The sequence below is a fragment of the Myotis myotis genome, unplaced genomic scaffold, assembly GCF_014108235.1.
Source record: "Myotis myotis isolate mMyoMyo1 unplaced genomic scaffold, mMyoMyo1.p scaffold_m19_p_1, whole genome shotgun sequence".
Taxonomy (NCBI): domain Eukaryota; kingdom Metazoa; phylum Chordata; class Mammalia; order Chiroptera; family Vespertilionidae; genus Myotis; species Myotis myotis.
In genome coordinates this window covers 169,526,088-169,539,633 of record NW_023416313.1, presented here as the reverse complement: position 1 = coordinate 169,539,633, position 13,546 = coordinate 169,526,088, and the positions used below count along the sequence as shown (strand labels likewise).

Here is a 13,546-nt window from a genome sequence, read left to right as displayed (position 1 = left end):
TAGGATTTTGGATTATCTGTAACTGTTCTTTCTGTCTCCCATTACCAAGGTTAATTGAGAAGTGATTGTAGAACAAGTGAAACTTCAGTTCATAAAAGAAACTACATAATACACTATTCAATAATATCAGAGCCAAATTCACTGAGAGTTAACATTTGTAGCCATTATATAAAGAACTGTTACTATTGGTCAGAAGTTTCATCTTCATCAGAACATTTCCTTGAAAACAAAATGTTACCTTCCTGTATGTCCTGTCCTGTTTTTTTCTTTCTTTCTCAAATCAATAAAGAGAGAGAGAGAGATGAAGGGAGAGAGAGAAAAAAACATCAATTTGTTGTTCCACTTATGCATGCATTCATTGGTGGATTCTTGAATGTGCCCTGACTGGAATGGACCCACAACCTTGGTTGTATAGGGATGATGCTCTAACCAACTGAGCTACCTGTCCAAGGTTGTTTTGCTCTGTTTTTTAAAATATGTTTTTATTGATTTTTAGAGAGAGAAGAAGGGAGAGAGATAGAAACATTGATGAGAGAGAAACATCATCGATCGGCTGCCTCCTGCGCGTGCACACCCTCTCCCTTCTACTGGGGACCAAGCCCGAAACCTGGGTATGGACCCTGACCAGGAATTGAACCGGTGGCCTCTTGGTTCATGGGTCCACGCTCAACCACTGAGCCACACCAGCCGGGCTGCCTTGTTTTTGTATGTGTGTTTGTTTGTTTGCTGTTTTTTTTAAATCCTCACTTGAGGAAATACTTTTATTGAGTTTAGAGAGAGGAAGGGAGAGAGAAACATCTATCCGTTGCCTCCCAAAGAGGCCCCAACTGAGAATCTAACCTGAAACTGAGGTATGTGCCCTGACCAGAATCTATCCAGAAACCTTTTGTTGTACAGGTCAACACTCCAACCTACTGAACCACCTGGCCAGGACTGCCCTGTTTTGATTAGATACAATCTTAGAGTTAAGGCTGATAATTGCAGTTGTGAATGTAATTTTACAGTACATATCAACACATCTAGAACATATTACTAATTTTTCATAAAAGAAATTTCATGTATTTGATAGATCTGAGGCAAAAAAATGCAATTTCCAATTTCATACTTCCCAATAACTTTTCTGAAGTAAAAGTAATACATACTCACTGAAAAACCTTGGAAACCACAGAAGAGTACAAAGACAAAAGTAAATCACCTGTAGACCTTCCCTGTTGTGATTCTTGTATGCAAAATTATTTCTAAAAAAATCTTCTCCTAATGAAACCAAAGAGCATGGCGAATTTCGTACTTCTCCTTGCCTCTGTTTTGAGCTCACAACCCCATCTGTACTTTGCCTATTCACTGAGTAGCTAATAGCTTCAGTACTTGCTAGGATTGCTTTTTTAAATTACAGCAGATCCTTGTCATCTGTTTGTGTTTGCGTGATGACACAACATCACAACCGAAATGTCATGTCACATTGTTACAGCAAACAAGAAAATTACAGCTCCCCAACAATAACATGGTGTCAATAGTGCCCTCCTGGCATGAGTCAGTGTCTTAGATGTTATACAAGTTATTTTTAGCACAGTCAGTGCCTCCGGAGCTTGGGTTCCGAATCCTGCAAAAATCCCCAAGGATTGGGGAAAATCTAGAGTCCGAGGGGTTTGTCCTTAAACTTCCGAATCCCCGATGCGCACGGCTGCCCACTCTCCTGTCCTGACCACATTAGCCGCGGGGTCCACCGTGCGCTGCAATCCACTTGGTGCTCAGACAGAACTCTGCGCCAGCCTCGCGTGTGGAGGAGGAGGCGGCGAAGGAGGAGACTAAAATTATCCTCCACGTCTGGGGCAGGCCCTCGGATGACATCTCCCCAGTCACCCTGTGTTCTAATAGCGCAGCTCAGATTCCTGGTCCCAGACGCGCTGCAGCTGGCTCCGAGCTCAGAGTTCAGACGGGAGGCGACCGCCACCGGAGCGCCTCGAGCCGCTCCGGCCTCCCGGGCTCCGCCGGCCGCTCGCAGCCGGCACCCCCGCGCCCTCCCAGCCTCGGGGCACCTGCACCCACACCCCAGCCCCTCCAACCAGCGCCCCGGGGCGCGCGGGGCGTTGCCATAACAACTGGGCGCCAGCGCGGAGGCCGCCGGGGAGGAAGTGACGAGCGGTGGGTTGGCTGTTGTTGGGACACGTGACCCGGGCAGTGTTTTGACAGGGCAAACAGCAGAGAAAGAACTGGGCGAGCAGGGGGGACCGGGAGCGGGGCGCCGGAGCAGAGGCAGGCGGAGAGCTGGCCGAGGCGCGGGGCAGGCGGGCCGGCGGGGGGCCGCAGGGCTCGGGCGCGCGTCGGCGGGGCGAGGGGCTGAGTGCGGGGAGCAGCGAGGCGGCCGCCGAGGCGGGGGTGCATGGCCACAGGGGCGCCGGGCAGCCACGTCCGACTGGTCCTCTCGGGCCCCCATGGTCCCCTAACGCGGCGCGGGGGGCCTCTGCGCGCCGCTCTCCGCTCCCGCCGGCCCTGCGCCTGTCCGAGCCTCCCGTCTCCGGGGGGAGTGTGATGCGAGTCGCCGCGAGCGGCTGAGAAGTGCCAAGAGGAGGGATCGGGACCGCAGAGAGCGAGTTGGGCAGCTGAGGTCGGCCGGGGGGGCCGGGAAAACAACTCCCCGGTGGGGAGAGGGGCTGGCGGGGCCGAGGGAGGGGCGGCCGCGCGGGACGGCTGCGCAGAGCGGGGCGAGCGCCCAGCCGTGAACCTGCCCGGGCGACCTCGGGCTCCGCCGCGCAGAGCCTGGGTGGGCGGGGGGACCCCGGACGGCCCCGCTGAGTGCGCTTGGGACGGGGGGCGGGGCGCGGGGAGGTGACTCGCTGAGCTCGCTGGCCCTCGTATTGTGTAAACTTGGCCGGGGCGGCGCAGGAAGGCTAGCCGGAGGGTAATGACACAGGTGAGGCGGCTGCAGCGCTCGGGAGGCGCCAGGGGCGGTTCGCAGAGATTCCTGCGCCCAGGCACCAGGTCGGAGGATTCCTATTCCAGCCCCTGCGGCGGTGCCACTGTTCCCAGCGGCGTGGGGTTTTTTGTTTTTTGTTTACAAAGGGGTTATTTAGCTTGTGTTGCTTGAGTCTTTTTTTTCCCCCCTTGCCAGTACCTCCAGGTTATAAATAGATCTTCCTTTTGGTTCAGAGACACTGTGTCAAGGAAGGACACTTTGGCCTGGAGAGCACCGGGCAGGGAAGAGGGCTGCTGGGTCCGGAGGAGTTGGGGGAGGCGGTGCAGAAAGAGTTTTAATTTCTTTCAAACCTGCCGATGGTGCTGTCACCGCAGTTAGTGCCAGGAAGAGGCCTAAGTGTTAACAGTAGTTTTCTTGCAAGTTCTGAGTGTTAGAGCAGGACCTGATCAATTTTATTGTGGTCTCTTTTAGCATTTTGCTAACAGCAGGAGCCACAGAATCTGCGGCGAGCCTGTTGAAAGAACCCACACGTGTATTTCACAGCACCCTGGGTGGACATTGGATGTGAAAATGAAGCCAGACCGAGGTAAATGACTTACTTAAGTAGGCTTTTCACCCCCATGCCCCATTTTAGAAGCGTTAACCTCATTCTATGGGAGGACCAACCTTTTGTGTATTACATATGATTGCTTATTTCTTTACAGATTCCAGCTGGGAAGGTAGAGAAGGGGGCATGGAAGGGACAGTTAGGATCTAGATGGGAGGATGCAGTCTTCAAAACTGAAGTAATTTCAAGAGAAGTTCTGTTGTAACTCAAAATGAGATTGTCAAGCACAGCATTTGTAACTGTTGCCACAATACTTGGTATCATTTTAGAGTTACATTACTCATTTGAGGTAAAGTCAGTCTAACTTCAGTTTTAAAGAGGTTTACAGACTTTTTCAACTTAAGAATGTGAACTTGATCTGTTGAGGAAAATTTAGTGTAAGACTGTTTGAGTTCACAAATACTATTTTATTATTTGTGTCGCTTTCATTAGCTGGTTTTTGTGCCTTAGGCAAACTCTAAAACTTTGCCAAGTACTCCAGGGCCTTATTCAATATAGCAATATATGGACAGCTAGGGCAATTGAAATCCCTAATGATAAGTAAATGTGTCATTTCCTTTTCACGCCTGTATTTTCAGGACTTATGAGAATAATGTATACACTGTTTTTTAAGGACTTCAGAGGAACTGAAAACTCATTTATCAGTTTTCTTTTGATTAATGGCATGGACCAAGATGAGATTTTAATATAGTAGTAGTTAGGAGTGAAGGCTTTTCAGTCAGATGGGGATTTGATTCCAAAAGAGATGGTAAGAAGATGATTATTGTATTTGGTAGGGAGTTGGACTAGATGACAAAGTTCCTTCCAAATCTGAGGATTTAGGTGTGGAAATGTTAATTTATCCTCATATGAATTAGATGCTCATTTTTAAAAAAGAGATGTATTAAACTGGTTATTTTTCCCAAAGTGGATTAGAGAGAGAAATTTTCTTTTCTAGTCATCGGAGCTAGTGTTTTGTTTTGTTTTTTAAATGCACTAGAAGTGGAGAAAGCCATACTTAACTTAGTGGCTTAAGTTAGTTTAAACAGTTAAGCTGTTTCTTAAAATCAGCTAGTTATGCATGGCGTATTAGTAAGTATATTGCTACTAAGCAGATTGTTTGTGTAGAATCCCAGGTTTCTTTAGACTTTTAGATTACATCAGTGACTTTGGAAAAATGGCACCAAGGTCACTAACTGCATCTCAGAAAAAACAAGTGCCCTAGCTGGTTTGGCTCAGTGGATAGAGCGTCGGCCTGTGAACTGAAGGGTCCCGGGTTTGGATCCAGTCAAGGGCACATGCTTGGGTTGCGGGCTCGATCCCCAGTAGGGAATAAGCAGGAGGCAGCCAATCAATGATTCTCTCTCATCATTGATGTTTCTATCTCTCTCTCCCTCTCCCTTCCTCTTTGAAATAAATAAAAAAAAATATTTTTTTTTTTTAAAAAGAAAAAACAAGCAAGTAAAATCAAAGTTGCTATTTGTTTGGGGGGTTTTCATTGTTGTTAAAAGTTGCTTTTAAGGTTGTAAAAAGTTCAAAAATATTTGCACACAATCTCTGTTTTTGCCAAAACTAGTACTAAACATGATAAAATGTTAGTTGTATACTAGTATAGATTATTAGGGAAAATAAATAAATTTATTCATCAAGACTCCTGAAGAAGTAACTTTTTCCTCTCTAAAACTGTATCTTTCTTAAGCATTATGGTGTAAAAATGATGGGATTGCAAGTTTGGTACTGTAATTATATTTCACAATAATTACTTGAGTCTTTAGGCCCATGGCTCATTTCTTTTGACTAGAACCCAGAGTAAGTAATGTCTTTTACTTTGCAAAGTAGTATAGAAATACTGAAATAAACTTTTCACAGAAAACTTACGTCAGTTTGTGCAATGTGGCTTGTATTTACTGTTCTATTTCTATTTTTAAAAATTGCTGTCACAACCCATTGAATTGATTTCTTGACCTGCATTTGGAAAGGCACAGTTATGGGCAACACTTACCTAGCTGACAGTGATACTTCATTATTTTCTACATTGGTGTCTAAGAAACTGTTCTATATGAGCGACTTTTCTGGATAATTGAAATATTTTCGATTGTAATCATGATATGTGGACAGACCTCTAAAATAGTAATGCTTCTTTGCCCTTTAAAAAAAAGATCTATAGAGTCAATGTAGTTTAATCTTTAATAGTAAATGGGGCATTGTTATGAATTTCAACTTTGAACTCTGTCATAACCTAGAAATGCCCTAAAGAGAGTTTTAAGTTTATAAGATTTTTTTTTTTTGCCTCTAGCTTAAACCACTTCTGCAGATTCTTGTGTTTTAGATTTGATTTTTAAATTCTCATGCTGTCAACAGTTTTCATTGCTAATATGCATATGCTTATTCTTGCCTCCACTTAATTTCATGGCTTTAGATCTCTGGGCTAGAGAGCTAAATAACCACCAGACTTAACGTTGAGTTCTCTATAAAATGAGAGTAAATAGGGGAACCCTTGGGTATTCATTCAGAATCTGAGTCAAGTGTATGAATTCTAGTGTAGAAACATCGAGACATTTGCTTAGTGAGATACAGCTGTGCGTCAGAGAGTTTCTAAATACTATGCCTACATGATTGGGTGTGATGGTTGGCTAGTTGAAAAAGTTATTTTAAGTGAGGAAGTATAAAAAATAACACCCCCTCGCCCTAACTGGTTTGGCTCAGTGGATAGAGCGTCGGCCTGCGGACTGAAAGGTCCCAGGTTCGATTCCGGTCAGGGGCATGTACCTTGGTTGCAGGCACATCCCCAGTGGGGAGATGTGCAGGAGGCAGCTGATCGGTGTTTCTCTCTCATCGATGTTTCTAACTTTCTATCCCTCTCCCTTCCTCTCTGTAAAAAAATCAATAAAATATATTTAAAAAAAAAATAACACCCTTAATTATTCACCTATCTTTTAGGATCTGACCCTTTTAGGGAGTAAAATGGGGTCCATTTTTCAGAGATAATCTTTTTTTTTTTTGTATAAAGCACACCATATGAACATCTGGTTTCAATTTTTTTAAAGTTTTTTAATTGATTTTTTAAAAAATATTTTTTTATTGCCGAAACCGGTTTGGCTCAGTGGATAGAGCGTCGGCCTGCGGACTGAAAGGTCCCAGGTTCGATTCCGGTCAAGGGCATGTACCTTGGTTGCGGGCACATCCCCAGTGGGAGATGTGCAGGAGGCAGCTGATCAATGTTTCTCTCTCATCGATGTTTCTAACTCTCTATCTCTCTCCCTCCCTCTCTGTAAAAAATCAATAAAAAAATATATATTAAAAAATATATATATATTTTTTTATTGATTTCAGAGAGGAAGGGAGAAGGAGAGAGAGAGAGAGAAACATCAATGATGGGAATCATTGATCAGCTGCCTTCTGCATGCTCCCTACTGGGAATCAAGCCTGCAAGCCCATATGTGCCCTGACCTGGAATGGAATCATGGCTTCCTGGTTCATAGGTTGACGCCTAAACACTGAGCCATGCCGGCCGGGCTAATTTTGATTTTTTAACATGGAATAAGACTTTACAGAGCAATCTGAAGGAAGAATCTTTTAAATTTTAAAAAGTTTTAATTATTTTTAATGTTTCACAATTTTATAGGTGTCTTATAGGAATTTGTTTTGAGGGAGAAGGGAGTATATGCTCACAAAAATTATATTCATCAAAATATGCTCCAAAGCATTCAACATAGTTTTCACTGAAATGACTTTTTTTTTTGCACTCATTTCATTGGCCTATATAATATTTTAAATAAACTAGTTAATTTTGATTGGCATAAACAGATTTAGGAACAAACACCAGATACTAAACATACAACTCTACTAGTAGAAGTAAAAGCATGCAGGCAACTAGAAAGTACAATAAGTCCTCACTTAATGTCATGGATATGTTCTTGGAAATGGCAACTTAAAGTAAAACAATGTGTAACAAAACCAGTAGCCCAGCCGGTGTGGCTAGATGGTTGGGTGTCGAACTATGAACCAGGAGATCACAGTTTGATTCCTGGTCAAGGCACATACCTGGGTTTCACTTGGGTTCCAGGCTTGATCCCCAGTGCAGGGTGTGTAGGAGGCAGCCAATCAATGATTCTCTCTCATCCTTGATGTTTCTCCCTCTCTCTTTTCCTCTCTGAAATCAATAAAAATATATACTTTTTAAAAAGTAAATATATTTTAAAAACACCAATATTACCATAGGCTAATTGATAATAAACAAAAGTTAAGCTCCGGTGACATAGTTCTAGTCACAGAAACATCTCCAGACTTTCAAATAAAGACCCAAAACACTTCTACTATTAAACATTGAAATAAATGTGAGCTATACATATATTTAAGAAGATTAATAAAAACAAAGAAGATAAAAAAAATTAAAACAACAAGGCAGATAATTGTTTTTCAACCCACTTATTCCAGCTCAGGGTCACAGGTGGCTGGATCCTTTCCCAGCAGCTCAGGGCAGGAGGTGCGAACCACCCTGGACAGGATGCCCTTCCACTGCAGGATGCATCACACACACACCCATACTCAGTCTAGGACCATTTAGACACCCCATTCACCTCACATGCACATCTTTGGGCAGTGGGAGGAAACCCACCCAGACATGGGAGGACGTGTTAATTCCACACAGACGGTGCCCACTCTCCCACCCCTTAACCCCCCTCCCCCGTCTAAAAATCAATTATTTTTTCGTCAACATTATAATGAAACAACGTTAACAATGATATCTAAAAATGTGTTGTACCCTATTAGCTATTAGTGTCTTTTAGTTTGCTTTTATGGCGGGGGGGGGGGGGAGCATTGGTCAATCTTGCTAGTAGGTTAAGTGAAAGTCAGGAGAGCTTCTACCATACTTTCTGATAATCAAGATGTTACTGTTTAATGCAGTGGTTACATTTCATTACAGTCAATAATATTTACCATTATCTCAGGTAAATACTTAAACAAAATTTTTTTAAAGCATTTACATAGCATTATTTGGGCAATGCTGCCAAAGATGGCTCTTTCATGTTATTAGCATAGGCTTTGGAATTATTTGTATTTGTATCCTTGTTACATTACTTGCTAGCTACGTAATCTTCGTCAAATTACTTAATCCCTGAGAGTTTCAGATTCTTTGTTGTAAAATGGGGAGAATTCAAACTTCTCATAGTTGTTACAGTGAAATATGACAGCATTTGGTACAGAGAAATAAATTAAATGATAACCTCGATCATGTTAAACAAGACATTACAGATGCTTCTATGTTGGTCAGTTATAAAATATGCTCAACTGAGTTAAGGAAATAATCAGATGTGCAATAACCTAGCACCATTTTGTTTTGTTTTAAATTCATAGTGTTCAACCTGCTAAGGCTCAAGCAGATTTAATCGGCTTTTAATGTATAGTTATCTGAGAAAACATAAAAACGACAAAAGGATGCTTGCCATAGGTGTGATTTATTCTTTATATCGTGATTTGTTATTACAATGATAGTTTAATCACTCTATGTAAGAGGTGACCTGAGTGGACCAAGCTTCCTAGGAATAGCGTTTGCAAGGTTGTTCACTGGGCACCTGGGAAGGTGAAGTGACATACTCCACCTTGTCCTCTGTGCCAAGCTTGGACCTGGTCCTAGGCACGTATGGAATATGTCCAGTGTTTCAAGAGAAGCCTAACGTGTGATATTCGTGTAGAAGTAATTAAAGCATTAGGTTATGTTATGCTATAACTGTATGGTATTTCTAATTATATTTATTTTTAAATGAGTGGTGTTTTTTCCCTATAAAAACTTATTTCAATATAATGGACTATAACCTTACCTTTTTATTTCTAATGTTCCCAAAGTTTCAAAGTCTTAAGCTTATGGTATTGTACAATAATCTAAGTAGAACCAGCATCTTCTTAATTTAAAATATAAATATCAATTTGCTATGCTTTATGTTTTAATGAGAACCAGTTTTTTTCATTAGCCATTTCTTAGAGTGTTATCTGAGCTTATGAACTGTTATGAAAGATGAAGCCCTATAAAGTCTAGTAAATCTTGGATAAATAATTTAAACATACTGTGTTTCAACTCATATTTGAACACATCATGGGCCATCTATGATTCTTAAGTTGAAGCTTTCGGTGCAGAACCTGTTCCACAAGCAAAATACCAAACAATTTTACTTTTTTGAGGTTAAAACTGAAAGGAGCGCTGTCTTAGTTTATAAAAGAGGCCCAAGAAAATTCCCTCTCCCATTCCACTGTCTGAGGTTTTAGTGAAAAGACTGCCATCAGTGAGGAAGCCAAATCTGCTAGTGCCTTGATCTTAGATTTCCCAGCCTCTAGAACTGTAAGAAATAAACTTCTGTTGTTTCTAAACCACCTAATGTTTTTTATTTCTTTTTTTTAATTTATTTTATTTTTTATTGAATTTATTGTGATGACATTGGTTAATAAAATTATGTAAGTTTCAAGTGTGTGATTCTAGAATACATCATCTGTATATTATATTGTGTGTTCACCACCCAAAGTCAAGTCCCCTTCCGTCACCGTTTATCCCCTTTACCCTTTTCTATCCTTCCCCCCCTTTCCCTCTAGTAATCACCATAGTATTGTCTGTATTTATTCGGGTTTTTTGTTTGTTTTTTAAATTGATTTTAGAGAGAAGAAGGGGGAGAGAGAGAAAGAGAGAAACATCAGTATGAAAGAGGAACATCAATCTGTTGCCTCCTGCATGCTCTCCGACTAGTACCTGCCCTGGGTGTGTACTCTGATCAGAATAAAACCTGACATCTTTTGGCGCCTCAACCAAATGAGCCACACTGGCCAGGGCCTATTTTTTTTTCCTTCTTAATCCCTTTACCTTTTTCACCCAGCCCCACAACTCCCCTTCCCCTCGGACAGCTATCAGTCTGTTCTCTATCTATGAGTCTGTTTCTATTTTGTTCTTCAGTTTATTTTGTGCAGCAGATTCCATATATGAGTGAAATCATATGGTACTTGTCTTTCTCTGACTGGCTCATTTCACTTAGCATACTGCTCTCCAGGTCCATCCATGCTGTCACAAAAGGGTAAGATTTCCTTCTTTTTTTCACGGCTAAGTAGTGTTTCATGGTGTAAATGTACCACAGCTTTTTTATCCACTCATCCATTGATAGACACTTGGGCTGCTTCCAGATCTTGGCTATTGTAAATAATGCTGCAGTGAACACAGGGGTGCATATATCCTTTCAAATTAGCGTTTGGGGTTTCTTCAGATATATTCCCAGAAGTGGAATCACTGGGTCATAAGGCAGTTTCATTTCTAATTTTTTGAAGATATATTTTCTGTCCACAGTGGCTGTACCAGTCTGCATTCCCACCAACAATGCATGAGGATTCATGTTCTCAGCATCCTTACCAACATTTGTTTGTTGATTTATTTTGACAGCCATTCTGGTTTTAAACTGCATCTCTCTGATGATTAGTGACATTGATCATCTTTTCATATGTCTGTTAGCCATCTGTATGTCCTCTTTGGAGAAGTGTCTATTCAGCCACCTCGTTTATGATACTTTGTTAGAGCAGCCCAAATGGACTTTCTGATTATATTACTAATTTAGCTTTAGCCTTAATAGTGCAGTGGCTTATGAACTTACCTATCGTTTAATGCAACCCTGTTACCCTCAAACAGTCCCTTCCTGGGCAACTGAACTAGGAGGAAAGAAGTGGTAAGGATTAGGAAAAAAAACAGCAAGGGAATTAGCTGCATTGCTTACTTGCTAAGAATAGTTCATTGTTAGCCAGTGTAAATCAAACAATACAAATGATAGATGTTGATAGAAAAGAAGTATTGACTAGATTAAATACAGGAGCCTTTTGCTGACTTCCCAGGTGGGGATGTGGTGGTTATATTGATAATAACAGCTAAAACTGTCCATACTATGTGCCGGGCACTGTTCCAATTAGTTTGCATATGTAACTTATTTAATCCTCACAGTTTCTCAAGGAAGTAGGTAGATATTATTGTCATCTCGATAAATGAAACCGAGTCACAGAAGGTTTAGTAACTTACCCTTTGTTAAACAGCTAATAAGAAGGTTGGCCCAGATTTGATGTAAGCTCCAATACATGCTCTTAGCCCTCTGATTGGGAGCAGCAAATTTTGTTAAAATATTACAAAATATTGGGACCAAATTGGTTTAAAAATAGGCTTGAGGAAAACTCAAACTGATTTGGTAAATATTACGGTCTTGTAAAGCTCCTTATTTTCTGTTTTACCGCTTCTTCCTCTTTACAGTGGGAGAAGTAAGAGTACTTTTTCTTTGGGTTATTTTGAGGATTAAATAAATTAACGTATGTAATGTGCTTAGAATAGTGGCTGGCATATGGTAAACATTCAAAGGTGAACTGCTATTATTGGACGTTTTCTAAATTAAGAAGTCAATCATGTAGGAAAGCAGGGGAGGACAAAAGAAAGGCGTTAATTGAGCTATGCGTGCTTTGCATATGCACTGTAATCTCATATCAAAACCTGCCTGCTATTGATCTGTCATCCATTTACATTGATGGGTCTTGACATATCAGTAGTTGTCAAATAATTGTTGGTTTGATACAACTTCTGAAATTCAGATGCTGAAGGGATTGACATAGAGGTTCCTTGTGTTGTGTTTTTGCCTGCCATTTGAGGCTAAGGATGTTAAAAACTAAGGGAATATTAAACTTAGAATAACTTAATACCGATATTTCTTGTAATAAAAAAATCAAAATTGTAGTGCCTGAAAATAGTATTTTTCTCGGTAGGTAAGTGAAAGTCAAGTTGTCAGTGGTTATTTCTGACTTTGCTTAAATGGGTGAAAACTCAGAATAATTTCTTTTTAAAAAAAATATATTTTTATTGATTTCAGAGAGGAAGGGAGAGAGAGAGATAGAAACGTCAATGATAAGAGAGAAACATTAATCGGCTGCCTCCATGCATCCCACACTGGGGACCGAGCCCGCAATGACTGGGAATCAAACCGTGACCTCCTGGTTCATAGGTTGACACTCAACCACTGAGCCATGCATGTCAGCCAGCCTCAGAATAGTTTCTTGATTATGTCAGACTTTCTTACTGAACTGAAATAGGATGGACTGGGTAAAAATGGCAGTAGCTAGTAAAAATACTAGACAGTAGTCCAGGTTTAATACCAAAGACACCTAGCAATAATCTGAGTTGCGTTTTCTCATATTTTCTGTCCATATAAAAGATACTCATCCTGTAAAATTACAAGAAGGCCTTTTGCATCTCTTCCCCTTGTTTACTAGGCCTGGCTCCACTGGCTACCTTTTAGGTTTTTGATGACTTTTCAGGGCCATATATACACTATTCCTTCTGCCTAAAAGCCTTTCTCTCCAGTCATCACATTGGTAACCCTTTGTTATTCTGCTGGTCTTGACTTAAATGTCATTTTTAAGAAAGGCTTTTTCTGACTACCCTATCTAGTGTGCTCAAGTAATGTAAGATGCTATCATTACTTATTAAATTAGATGTCCTTTGTTCTGTGTCTCAGCAGTCTTGTTTGTTTTCTTCATAGCATTTACCACATCTTGTAACTTTTCTCCCTTTGTTCATTGTCTGTCTCCAGACCAGACTTTTAAGTTCTATGAGGCCTGGGACCTTGTCTGTTTTTCACATCTGTATTCCCCCCTCACCTAGCAGGTAGCCTTATGCATGTGGATGCGTTATGGGCGCCTAGGAGTTGCTTGATATGTCTTTGTTCATATTGTTGCTTCAGAGCTTCAGGTGAGATAATGTGTCAGAGAACTGTAAGCTGTGAAGTGCTGTATATATGTTGACTAGCTTACCTATGGGCAGGAATGTTTATATAGATGAGCAGAGGGCAGATGCTTCCAAGCCCTGCCACCTACATCTTAGATGGGGCCCTCTGTCTAAAAATACCCATTCACACAGTGCCTAATTTTCATTATTTTTAAAGGTTTCCTTTGTTGTCCTAACATTATACCAACTAGAAATTCATTTAGATTAATAAATGTATATTTTAGTTACACATATTTGAGGACTATTGAAGATTATACTT

General features: G+C 41.1%; 1 protein-coding gene across 11 annotated transcripts in view; it reads left to right on the top strand.

Moving 5' to 3' along the window:
* The first annotated feature begins 1,899 nt into the window (after positions 1-1,899).
* FAM214A (family with sequence similarity 214 member A) overlaps positions 1,900-13,546 on the top strand; it is an 80,632-nt gene continuing 68,985 nt past the window's right edge. For 4 of the 11 annotated variants that reach the window (XM_036301915.1, XM_036301905.1, XM_036301909.1 and 1 more), the window contains exons 1-2: positions 2,892-2,911; positions 3,386-3,500. In XM_036301915.1, coding sequence (XP_036157808.1) covers positions 2,903-2,911; positions 3,386-3,500 — 124 coding nt within the window. In that variant the 5' untranslated portion in view covers positions 2,892-2,902. Of the gene's footprint in view, positions 2,143-2,203; positions 2,606-2,885; positions 2,912-2,958; positions 2,980-3,385; positions 3,501-13,546 lie in introns of those variants that run through there. The other 7 variants (XR_004966428.1, XM_036301967.1, XM_036301946.1 and 4 more) reach the window with 6 other exon arrangements.